This window comes from Atractosteus spatula, chromosome 3 (assembly GCF_055471065.1).
Source record: "Atractosteus spatula isolate fAtrSpa1 chromosome 3, fAtrSpa1.hap1, whole genome shotgun sequence".
Taxonomy (NCBI): Eukaryota; Metazoa; Chordata; class Actinopteri; order Semionotiformes; family Lepisosteidae; genus Atractosteus; species Atractosteus spatula.
This window is the reverse complement of record NC_142708.1, coordinates 2,232,948-2,246,450: the sequence shown is the minus strand read 5'-3', so window position 1 is coordinate 2,246,450 and position 13,503 is coordinate 2,232,948. Positions and strand designations below refer to the sequence as shown.

The following is a 13,503-nucleotide window of genomic DNA, read 5'->3' as shown; positions in this document are numbered from 1 at the left end:
TGTACTGGTAATGTACAGAATGATCCCTACAAAAATATTCACAAACACCTACATATGGTGTACTTTGCTCCTAGCCGGCTGCTCCAGTGAAAACATTGAAAAAAGACAGGACAGTTTGAGTAACTGATGAGCACAGTGAGAGTGCCACCCCTTGCTTTGCTATTGTATAGCTAAGAGCCAATGGTCGCCACTTTGTTTGGGGAAATGTAATTCCCTGTAATTCGCTCCAGTATTAAATTTCCTCCACATACTAAATGACTAGAGCGCTGAGGAACCCTTTCTCACTGAGTGATTCAGAGAGTACAGCAGGTAGGCATTTTTTCTGGCGTAGACACATACAGACTTGTGTAATACAACAACCTACAATACACACTCCAGAATACTGTCTTGCGTTCTACATTATTGTAGATACAGTATTGTATTCTAGAAAAAGCATGCAACGTAGGCCTGTCCCTACAATTTTGCATAGTGGATAAAAATGCATCCAGATAAAAACCAATGGAGCTATACTGTACTAGGGCATGGTATGAAATCATGTTCAGCAATGGTGAATGTGGATTTGTATTTCTGTACTGAAAAAAGCTATATAGCTGAGGAATTCATAAGACCAGGTCATTAAACACATAGGAAAGATATCAGCACAGCTCCTCCCAGGGGTATTTCAGGTTAGGACTGCAATACAGATTAAGTGTACTCCATGCAAAGTACAAAACACTCCATGCACTTTTAAGAAACTAAAAGCCATAGTTACTAAAAGACAGAATATTGCCATTCTGACCACCAGGTTTGGGTAATATTGAGCATTTACCTCCAAATTCACTAAAGTAATGATATCTGTATAATTCATTTCACACCTTGTAAATGCATGCTGTACATCTACCTAACAGGAAACAGCATGGAGTTTGCAGACAGCAAGGATATATAAAGATGCTGGAAGAATGTACACAACTAACCAGGAAAAGCACTGCACATGCTTGTGAGGACAGATGATATCATTACACTGAACCATCTTCCCTGCTGGCTAGAGGACCACAGATGCAAAACACCAGAAACACCAGAAACCCCTGACGCAAAACACCACTTTGCATTCATAACTTCTGTAAATTTTGTTGATGCCGTACAGGCACATGAGAGCGACGAAAAATTAAAATGTTTCAAAGTTAGGGTTAGGGTTAGGGTTAGGGTTAGGGTTAGCATTAGCATTAATGTCTAAATACATTAATGTCTAAATACATTAGACATACCAAATGTCTAATGTATTTAGACATTTGGTATGTTTTATCTATATTATTTTCCAAAGCCAAAGTGAGAAATACTGTAAAAACCTGAAAAAAGCTTCAACAAACCGAATAGCTTTGACATACAAAATAGTGGGTGCAGGAAAAAGACTAAGAAGACACAGAAGAAAACTTGGAAGTGACCAAAATAGTCTGATTGCAAAATGTTCAAAGCAGAAGCACTGAGTATCCGATTTGAACGGATCCACATGGGTCCAAAAACCCTTCTGTCAATCCGGTGGATTTCCAAATGGATGAAGGACTATGGTACTGGTACTGTGTTTACCACAATTTAGGATGTGCTGTCACCACCCCAGGAGCAGCGAGCGTTTTGTAACAGGAAACACGACCACTCCCTTGACGGGTGACGGAGTGATGTGAAGCAGAGGCTGCCACACAGGAGCCCGCAGGCTGGAGGAGAGTCACAAACCCTTCTCCTGCAGCAGGAAGGCTAGGAAATTAAGCCTCAACGAACCCTTTACATGTTGAACAAACATGAGTAAATCTAACAGGTATTTTTAACAGCATTCTTTCCATCCGTCTGATTGTTTTGCAACATTCTTTCAACAGTGAGAAAATTTGACTCTTGACCTTTCAAAATGTTTTTGTGAAAAATCACAGTTTAACTGAAAAGCAACTGACTTCTGACTGCTTGTAGTTTTATAACACAACTCTCCTGGTGCTCCTGTTCCACAATGCTCGAGCTGTGCTCAATACATACTGTAGGAAGAGTGCTTGCCATGCTCATTGCCACCGTGTAGTGAAGAAGGCCCTACATCTTGCACAACAGAGGCTCTCAACCGAGCCTGTTCAGAGGGCCAGCAGCGAAACGTTTAAATCTACGGAGCGCCCTCTTGAAAAAGCATGCGATGGGGAGAGGCTAAAGAAACCTGGCATGCAAGAAAAGCATCGCATTGGCCCATGAAAGACACTGAAGGGCTCAGCTTTAACATGCACACAGCTTCCCCAGTCCAACAGCTTTTCAAGAACAGAAACAATATACTGGGGCTGCTGTCTTAAACACTGTTGAGACAATTTTTTCATTAATCTGTAGTGCATTTTTAAACAGCAGACAATAAGATGCCACAGTAATCTAAGTATGCCATCAAAGAATAGATAATAAGAATAGATAGATAAGTAGTCTGTTTCCAAACTTTTGCTGTTTAATATACATGTTAAATATCTTTAGAATATATGGCAGAGAAAGACTTCTTAGAAATGAGTTTCAAGCTTGCCTGCTGAGGTGAAATACTAAGGTTTAAATTTTCTTTTGTGCGCAGGCAGCCACCTGTATGACTGACTCTGTCTGGAGCTGCACACCATTACTCCCAGGAAAAAGAGAAGAAAGAAGCACAAAGACTCCAGCGTTCACATCCGGCAGGGAACAATGTCAGCTCTTCCTTTCCAGACAGAAGGGTTAAAAACCGTTCAGACAGCCACAGCTCTATATGAAAGCTGTTTAATGGTTCAGTGGTTTGACAGTATCTGATGCCAATGAGTATATTCCCCAGGGAAGGTGCTGTGGGATTCCTTGTCTCAGAGGCATGCTTTAAAAAAATGCTATTTAACTGAGAAAGAAGAGGGGAAAGAAACTGCCTCATCCAAACAATTCAACAAGCAAAGACAAGCAGATTTTCATGATATAACAAAATCAGCCGGGAGGTTATGAGAGTTGGTGGGTTTCTAGGAGGCACAGTTGAAGAGCTTTCACAATCTGGCTGGAAAAGAAGCCACCGAACTACAATTCAAACAGCAGCAAGCTGGGAATTTAACTTAACAGGCTCTGCTTTTCATGAAGCTCTCCACCACAGTGACCATGTGTGGGACGGGCAGCTCTTCCACTGCCAAACAGTGCCCAAACCATCCACACGGCCAGCTCCCCTGGATTCCAGTTCACAGGGCCTGAGATCAGCAACTGTGCACTGCAGCCCGCATCTGCCATTGGACATCTGACGATATTATTGTCTTCGCCAATTTAAAAAAGAGGCAATAGGTAACAGGTTGGTGACAAGAAAGGATGGCTTCCAAATTGCAAAATTTCAGTTTTGCCTGAACACAGCAATTGCAGCTCTCGCCCAACGCCAATGGCGCAGAAAAAGAGCACTGAAATAAAACTGTACAGGATATAGTGCTGCACTGCATAGCACAAACACAGAGTGGATCATCACTTTATATCAGTAATTGAATTCTAAAGGAGATCCCTTTCATTGGGTTCTTATTTCTTTATATTTCAGAATAAAAAGGCAGAAAGGCAACAGAAATGTTCAGTTCCACTTTCCGCCTACACAGCACAAACGCCTTCCCCCACGGCCTTTTCTACTGGTGGACCCCTGACTTCCCCCCACCCCGGACAGAAATGACTCAGCCCCGTCACTTATTCCTGCGTCCCAGAAGGCAGCGAGCCGTCTTTGAGGATTCTTTCCTCTCCTTCCACACACACACAGCCGTTCACGACCTTCAAGGATATGCGATGACTCAGGGCAGGAAAGAAAAACAGCTCCAAGAGACGCCGGTGACTTGTGCTCAACACCCACACCACCCAGAGCAAGCGGCGGGCCGCGACACCGAGACTAACCCGCAGCTTTCGCCCTGCCGGAGCTCTTCCCCGTCTTCGCTGCGGGCCCCACGCAGTCCCTGGGGGGCGGCGGCGGCTCGGACAGCCTCTCGAGCAGGGAGGAGACCTCCCGGGACAGGGGGCCCAGGTGGGTGTCGCTCAGGAACCTCAGGACCAGGCGAGGCTCCAGGAGCCCGCTCAGGGCGAGCAGGTCCTCCTCGATCAGGGCGCAGAGGGGGGCGGCGCTGCCCCGCAGGCCGCGGACGGCTCTGTCGAAGCCGCGGTCGCCGGGCCCGGAGGCCACCGAGCTCTGCAGGAGGTCCCGCACCGCGTCGGCCCGCACGGCCCGGTACCGCTCCAGGACCTCCGGCGCCGGGAAGAGGAAGAGCAGCCGCTGGAGGCACCGCGTCCGGAGGGCGGCCCGGTGACGGGGCGCCGGGCCCCCCGCGCGGCCGCTCAGCCTGTCCAGCAGGGGGCGCCGCAGCTGCAGCCGGACGTCGTCCCAGGCAGACTGGACGTCCAGGCAGGCCTCTTCCTGAACGGCGTGCAGGGAGGACAGCGGCGAAGAGGGGGCGGCGGCGGCGGCCGTGGTGGGGAAAGACACGCCGCACTGGGACGAGACGTCCAGCAGCAGCTCGAGCACCATCTCCTCCTGGCCCCGCTCGGTCTTCAGGAAGTGCTGCTGTTCGGCAGCAAACGACACGGGAATTATAACTCGGCGCACATTAGGTCTCATGAGTCTCGTTTGTAATACAGTTTAAATAAAACATGATTCACATTCAGTGAGTATAGCTATAATATACTGCTGATTACATTTTGCTGTACCACATGGCAGCTGTCATTACAGCTCCTTTCAGGTAAAACCCCAAAACATCAAATAAATTGAAACCTCACGAATGGAAGTACCACATAACCCATTAAAACCCATTAATAGCTCCAAGACTGTGGGATTATTCCACACTCAAACTTTGTGAAATATGGAAAAATTGATATTAATCATTACACCTCTATAGCCCTTTTCTGGACACTCCACTCAAAGCGCTTTACAGGTAATGGGGATCCCCTCCACCACAACCAGTGTGCAGCCCCACCTGGAGATGCGCCAGTCCACTCCCCACACATCAGCTCTCAGGGGGGAGGAGAGCAGAGTGATGAAGCCAGTTCAGAGATGGGGATTATTAGGAGGCCATGATTGGTAAAGGCCAGTGGGAAATTTGGCCAGGACACCAGGGTAACACCCCTACTCTTTTTGAGAAATGTCCTGGGATTTTTAATGAGCACAGAGAGTCAGGACCTCGGTTTTACGTCTCATCTGAAGGACGGTGCCTTCTTACAGTCTAGTGTCCCGTTACAATACTGGGGCATTAGGACCCACACAGGCCGCAGGGTGAGCGCCCCCTACTGGCCCCACTAACACCCCTCCCAGCGGCAATCTTAGTGTTTTCCCAGGAGTCTCCCATCCAGGTACTGACCAGGCTCCCAGCTGCTGGGCCCCAGTGGGCTGCCAGTGGTGAGTTGCAGGGTGATACAGCTGCTGACAAGGAAGATCACTTGAACGCCATCAGCGACTCATATTTCCTGACAGCTGTCAGTAAAACCTGAAACAGTGGGCGTGTTAAAGCCGGGCCCACTGTCTTCTGTCATTTCTAAACATCCGGACGGCACCGCGGCGTGACGTTACCAGCGCTCGCAGGAAGTCCAGCAGGGCCTGGCGCCCGGTGCAGGTGGGCCTCAGGGAGCTCAGGCTCCAGGGGCTGCGCCAGTCGGCAGTGCCAGGCCCCCTCTCCCCACTCCACACACCGCTCAGCTCCACCTGCAGCTCCTTCAGGCTCTGCTCGACGCTGTCAGGAAACACGACACTCCGAATTACTTCAGACACCCAGGATTACCGCTTTAAGCAAAAACAGACACATCACCGATAATAAACAGAGACATCAAAGCTCAAAATTTGAATATTTACTAAATGACTGTTGTGAAACAGTTTACCAGCACCTAAAACAGCTGAACTCAAAATGACACATCTTTTTAACTTAATACAGCTCACATCCGGCAACAACAGATTACCTCAGCAGTCCTATGTTATTTTCCCACAGCAAATTAAAGACGACATTCTAGGACAATAATGCTTAGCAGTTTCAATGGAAATAAACACCATAAATAACATTTCAATCTACAGGCAGACCATGGAAGAAACCGCACTCTGGGGCTGCCCTATAAACTCAGAGCTGTAAACATGCAGCTCGTGTGGATCCAGATGTCTCAAAATGACAAGACATTAAACAACATTTAAAAATGACACATTTTATTTGAGGAAAAAAAACAGCGAATAAAAAACTATTAATTTTTGTGGCCTCTTTCACAAGGCTGTGCGTGTCTCATTGAAAAGTGAACATTTAATGCTTGGCGAAGCCAGATCTGCTGACTTTCTGACAGCAACCAAAAAGACCCAAAAAACAGAAGGCATCACAATTTCAACAAGCAGATCACTTAATACTTCACAACAAGAAGGGAGCTGGAAACTGCAAGAACAAATTCTACCAATACTGTGATATTAACAATTATTTTTGTATGGAAATATATATATTGAAAATTATTGAAAAAGAAAATGTAATCTGTAAACCATGTCTGCATAGTTTCATTTTCTTTCATGTAAGAAAGGTTGTCCTAAGGCTATGTCAAGAAGATACAGCTACAGTATAACTTTCAGCCCCCCTGGTTGGCACACACAGACAGGCCATGTAAAAACCAGAACAGGTGAGAGCAAGAACACTAGTTATTACCTTTCACAACGGTAAAAAAAGCCAACTAGAAATGCCTACATTGCATATATTAAAAGCAATCCTGTAGATGTTACACAAGCCAAAAATGTATATACAGTATTTGAGAGACAGGGACATTATGATGTTTATTTTAAAGTGCTGAATTAGGAAGTTATACTTCAGCTCTTTAGCACAATGAATATGCACAACTGCATCATAATCACTCTTAGACTCATATTAAACCAAGGCTTCAACACACCTTCCAGCAGCAAATTCTGAACATGTAGACTTTCTCTTCCACATTGTGTTCTTGTGCCAAGCCAGTAGAAAACAAACTATCAAATCTGGGCTTGGAATAGGCAACTGGCATAAACTGTTCCAATTGAATATGCAAACTGCAATGACAGACATTCTCAGTGTGGTCACATTCCTCCTTGACAAATCCAGTCAGTTATTAAGCATTTCTAGATGGCACATGTTCCATTTCCTGACGTTGTCTCTGTAATTCATTGAACGTTGAGAGGAAAATAAAAAAAAGCTGATGTTTGAAAATCAACAATATAATTTTCCTTTTCTTTTGCTCCACAGCAAATATGAATTGCCTTTTCCAGATTCTAAATCCAGTAAACTCTGGATAACTTTCAAAAGCTATAAAATTATTATTTTGGTTCATGCTAAACCTATGATTTAAAAATTAAATGTTTTAAGAAAACATGGTTCAGAGTTTTAACGAATGTTAACAGACACATTCTTAAAGGAGTCATCAATCAGTGGCTATTTAAGCTAATATTTGGTTCAGTAAAGTATTTGGGAGTTCGATTAGAAACGAAACCAGAAATGCTGTAGATCTCCAGGACCAGGGCTAGTGACCTCAGGGTGCTCCAAAAGAGCAGCTACTGGCTTGGGAATATGTGGGCACCATCCTCACATGTTCACCAAGCTGCAGACCCCTAACAGTTCTTTCTGTTTTGAATGTTTTTAAAAAGTCCACCCACCCTTGCAAAAGCTTCTCTGCTGAGTGGTTCTGCCACCTCGCCGTCATCTCAAAGGATATATCAGAGGCAGATAACTTCCAGTAAAACCCTACAGCACACAACCGCAGTACACCGTCAACACAGCACGTCCGTAGTCAAACACAGTCCTCCTTGCAGTACATTTGTACAGAATGTTCTACCAGATACACTGTTCGTCCTAAAAAGACAACTACGTCCGGGACAGATTGGAAAAAAAACAGAGGAAATGTGCGAGTGGCACTAGCCAGCAGAACATATGGGTAACCAGACTGGAAAAAAGCCCGACGTGGACTGGAAATGAAGCTACACCTAATATATATCTATCCTTCCTTCTTTCACTCTTTGATGTGCTGCAGGATTTATGGATTCACCAACAGCGTCTTCCAAGAGGCTTGGTTAGATGGACTGTTGGTCCATGTCAAGGTTAGCCCTCCCACGTCAGGTGCATGTCTGACCTTTCCCCCCTGAAGGTGTGTGAACCCCTTTCACCCCTGCAGGACCAGCAGCACCCCAACACCTGCTCCTTAAACAGAAACGGCAAGAGGGAGAAAACCGCAAAATAAAACACCTGACAAGACATATTTTACCTTCTCAAAAAAGGTATTTTGAAGCAAAAAAAGGGGGAAATGTAATGTTGGCTATACTATCTAAACAAAGACTACCAGGAGACTGTAAAGAGTGTTTTTTCTCTCAACCTGCCTTAGATTATGTCAATCATTCCCAAATGAAATCTAACTGTTTTCAAACGAGACATGACACCACAGCCCAAAAAGGCGATCCAGCACTTTTATTAGATATGATGGCACATTTCACAGCTCTGTGATTCAGAGAAACCGAATCCACTGATTAGTCAGCGGTTTGACATTATCTTAAGTTCCTTGTCAAAATTAATTTAGTGTGGGTGGGCTGCGCTGCGGCTGAGCTCCTAAAAGGTGGAGGGAAAAGATCCCTTTCAAATAAATCTGAGCTCCGGCAGGTTTAGAATCCATTTCTGTGAAACCAATATCTCTGCACTATCAAAGGGCCTCTTTTTCTATTCTAAGAAGGCACGTAAGTGCAACGAAAAAGGATATTGCTCTGCCTGTGGCCTACTTAGTTCCCTGAGTGGTGAAAATGTGGGAGACCTGCAACAGTGCATGCCAGCGCAGAGAACAGAGAGATTGGCAGGCGAGCGCTGTTATCTAGTGTAAGCCTTTTCCCAGCTCTGAGAAATCCAATGCCCAGCCTGCACACCCTGGCCTCACTGACACTTCATTAACGACCTTACTGGTGGGCTCCAAAAGTGTCCGATTTGATGAAACCTAATGGATTACAGCATTTCAATTTGGAAAGCTCAGGCTGCTGTCAGCCTATCTTAATCTGCTTCAATTAGGAAGCGGCTCTTAGGCAAATCTCTGACATCCGAGTCTGGGTGCACGCCAGTGACTTTGACCCATAAATAGGTTAAAACCTTCAGAGGAGTAGATTGTTTCCCCATAATTTGTCCCAGACACTGATAAGTGGATTAGGCAGCAGGTGTGTTTCGGAGGACCACCCAGGAGGGGGAGAAATAGCACTAAGAGAGTGACCGACGAGACAGGATGTGTTTATATATATAAAAATGTTGAACTGATACCCATGCAGAGGATCAGAATTTCACAGTTGCTTCATGTGATATTAAATAACTAACTGAAAGAAAATACGTCTGAGTGTTGTTCAAGTGTCTTTCAAGTTTCTGACATACCTTCCTCAATAACCCTGAAATATAACCTGAAATATCCTGTAATGATCAGAAAGAAAAAAAAAACTTTCTCGGACTAAGGAAGGGCTCTTGATTTGGTTCGCTTTTTCACTTCCTGTTTCTGGAACAAATGGCATTCAGTAAACTTCCCTGCATTTACTTTGGCCTCCTTGGCTGTCTTACAACCAGAAATACCATGAGGTGAGGGCACGGCAAATATAGACAAATGAAAAAAACAATCTCACGAGAACGATGCCCCATTAACTTGTGCGCTAAAATTCCGCTGACTTTCACGCAGCCACACCAGGGCGCTGGGGAAGCACCTGCCCCCCGGGAACAGGCCGCAAACAGGGCACTTTCACCCTCGCGTTCCCAGAGCAGGAATTCAGACATAAGGGTGCAACACTGAACACGCACAACCACACAGTTCTGCCACAAGGAGGGTCCCGAAGCACATGTTCCTGTCAGGATAAACACGGGAAGAGTTTCCCAGGTTTTCAGGTGTTCAGGGACAGAACGAGGAGGATAAGGAAAGCAGACAGACTGGTGCAAAGACCCCCCCCCCCCCATCTCTTTGCATTATCACCACACTTTTCAATTAATCAGATGACACTTCTTTTAACAAAACAATTACAGTTTACAGGGACACAGGCGACAATGCCTGGAAAGCTGCCAAAGCAAGAAGACTGCGAACAATTAGTAAGGTTTGTTAAGAAGATAGCAGCCTCCTGTTCAAGGTGCGTTTTGTCATCATAACATTAATATCAAATTATGAGTCTCAAAACTGTGCTAATTAAGATAATTTCAACGCTCTTTTAAAAAAAGAAACACATTTTGTACCACAAAAAAAGGAGAAATTTGTATTAGTACTCATTATAATAAACACCCCCATGCACACCCAAAGAAACAACGTAAATCATTATAGTATACAATATCAAAATGAGCAAACATTTAAATGTTTATGCTTATTTCCAACCGTTATAAAACATGCACATTTTTAATTAACATATGCTCACAAACTATGATTGCAATTATGACTGCAGTGTAATTACCTAAAAAAAGTTTTAATAGTGCCATCGACACTCATCATTAGGCTGCTCTGCTATGTGTGCTCGTAGCCAAGACCAAATCCGTAAATCACAGACCTGCGCAAACCTTTAAAGCCATCTACTGGATCATTGTAAATCTGCTATTTAAAGGCAACTGTTTTGTTCTCGGTGATCGTGAACTCCATTAATCCACTACTCTCGCGATGGATAATCAATATTTATGAGTAAACATCAATAAAAATAGCAATCAAGATAAATGAAAAATGGAAGAGTCTCATGGCTTAACAGTTGTACTGTCGATGGTGAACTTGCATGCTTACCCATGGACAGAGAGGACAAGGTGAACTCACATGCTTACCCATGGACAGAGAGGACAAGGTGAACTCACATGCATATCCATGGACAGAGAGGACAAGGAGGTGGACAGTGGAACCAGCCTGCTTGCACATCGCATTCCTAAAACGCACGTGGTGGGTCACTTAGGGCTTTTGACACGGTGAGTTGCAAAGCTGTCTGGAAAACCCACCTGAAGTATGTACACCCTCCAATGTTAGTGAGCATCCTTCATCTGTTTTGTCATTATGTGTGCAGTAATCCTTAATAATGGATCCACTGCAGAGCCCCTTTAAATCTGGACAGGAGTTAGACAACAGCATGTCATTACCCGGTCTCTATTTTCAAGTTCCTGAGTAAAATGTTCCAGGTGATCGGAGACAAGCTCTCTAACGGATTGCAGCTGACAATACCAAATGGACGGGAAATTATTTAATCTCCAACAGCTCCAGTCCCAAAACACCCAGACTTCAGTATTTAAACTCCCGCAGCTGATGGTGCTGCAGTACACAACCTGACAAAAGTGAATCTCCAGATAATTGCCGTCATATGGACTTAGACATAGGAGGAGTTTTCTCAGATATATCAACTTAATATTCAGAAAACCAAAGTCCACATGCCATACTTCCACTGGTTTGGATCCACAATATGTGTCTACAGCATGTTAGATACCTTTCATATATTGGAAGTTACCACTCACAGAAGGCTATGGTTGACAAAGAGATTCAGTAATTACCTGAAATACCATACACACGTGAGACTGGCCATCTGAGTTAGAGAATGCTGAAGAATTGCAACATTAGAACTGAAACTGGCTGAAACATGGCAGGCAGGCTACACTTTAAGAGTTTGGGGTTATATCTCTTGAGCTCCTTAAAAAACACTTCGCATGTCAAGTGGGAGGACAGACTGAACAACATCAGCGCTCTCTTCCAGACAGCACCACCAGCGCTGAAGCTGTGCTCATCCAGCATCGGCTCTGTCTGGTCGGTCATGTAGTCAGACTCCAGGCTCCCAGAGAAGATTCTCTTCTCCCAGCTTCGCCAAGGCAATCGCACCAGAGGAGGCCAGAAGGAGTGTGTCAGAGATGTGGTGGACGCAAACTCAAAGACAAAACGTCAACAGCCTGGGAGACTGTGGCCCCTGAACAAACCAGATGGGAGGAACATCTGGGAACATCTGGGAAGGAGCCCAGCACTTTGTCAGAACGAGGAAGCAAAGGGAAAGCACAGACGTGAGCTGACCGCGGCCACGTCGTACAGTTGCCTCCCTAGAAACTCCTGCCCAGCCTGCACATCTTGTATTGCTCATTTCAGTCCCCATTATCACCTGTTACAATCCAATCAGCAATCAGAGCCTTGGGAGAGGGGCTCCACAGAGCCAGCCTGATTCACCCTGCAGAGCGGGAGACTGGAGCAATTCTCACAATTCTAAAGCAGAAGCAGCTGCTTACGTACACCTTTTTTGCATCACAAGAGCTATTCATTTCACAAAAGGCTATTCATTCTAACGCCTGACTTCCACTGACCGGCATCATATCTCAAGAACCCAGTCGAGCGCATCCTGTTCCTACTCCACTGTTTCTCTCCCTCTTTTGTTCCTTCCTACCCTCTGTTTGCTACATACTCCTGGTTAGTAAGTCTTCTCATTATGAGTGTGCTGTTCCACGTTCAAGGTTAGGTGTTTGGTCTGCACAGCCCGATCCTTTCAAAGACAATCTTCCACAATGACCACAATGGACAACCAATGCATAAGTGAATGTGCTAGCATGCGATACCTACTGTAACACAGTAGCTGTATTCAAAACTTTGGGTCTTTAAAGGAGGATTTAGCCATTTTACTGCGGGAAATCAGTAAAACATTTTAAGTTGCTCTTGCCTATTTCTGAGCAAAAAGTCTGTTACAGATCTACAAAGAACTTTGTTGACTCGAGTACAAACTCCCTACAGGACCTGACCGTGGACCTTAATGATTCCCAGGCTCTTCAACATTAAGATCACAGGGCCACACAAACCTGTGAGTTAGTCTATTAAATCCCAGTCACGATGCTGCAATATATGCAAGTTCTTTTTCTTTATTTCTTTTCTGATTAGACTGCTGATTCCAGCCTCCCCACTAAAATAAAATGAGAGAAAACGCACAGGAAGGGCTTCCAGTTGGGGGACGTGTGACAGTGGATTTGAGCATGAGACACATGAGGCAAATTTATTTCTGGCTTCCAGTGGCTGTGCTGCTAAAAACCTGCAGGTTTCCAAGGACAATGCTGGCTTTGTTCTGTGGCTTTATGAGTTTTAAGAAGACAAATCTCCTTTTTGTGAATGTTTTACTGAGATTTGTATATTTTCAAAGACTTAATTCCTTCAATTTGATGCTATTTAAGGTTTAATTGTCCCTTTAAAACTCAGAAAAGATTAAATAAAAAAGTGTATTAATGCAGTGATTCACTGTTAAAATGAATGTTTAATACTAAAAACTGTTGACAATCTTGACAGATCCTTGGAAAAACCCAGAGCTCTTATAGAAAGTACTGTATATGAAAGAAAAAATACAGTAGTTAGCAATTGCTGGGTTAGCCTTGTGCTTTGAAATGGGAAAAAATATTAACCACACAGGTGACACTTGTACAATAAACCCTCTTAAATGATTAGCATAGTAATCTAAATGAATTGAAACAAGTTTAAATTATAATTGCGGACCACAGTTATAAATAGGATGGGGTTAACAACTTAATGTATAGCAAAGCTCAGCTTCAATTTATATTGTTAATTAAGAGGTAATTGAATGAAATGAAGTACATG

At 44.3% G+C, this 13,503-nt stretch overlaps 1 protein-coding gene across 3 annotated transcripts in view; it reads right to left on the bottom strand.

The window, feature by feature from the left end:
• Window positions 1-13,503, bottom strand: part of kiaa0825 (KIAA0825 ortholog) — a 147,221-nt gene that overhangs the window by 128,829 nt on the left and 4,889 nt on the right. For all 3 annotated transcript variants that reach the window (XM_088910246.1, XM_088910247.1, XM_088910248.1), the window contains exons 4-5: window positions 5,513-5,672; window positions 3,853-4,513 (exon numbers count right to left, since the gene is read on the bottom strand). In XM_088910246.1, the coding sequence (XP_088766372.1) occupies window positions 3,853-4,513; window positions 5,513-5,672 (821 nt within the window). The remainder of the gene's footprint in view (window positions 1-3,852; window positions 4,514-5,512; window positions 5,673-13,503) is intronic.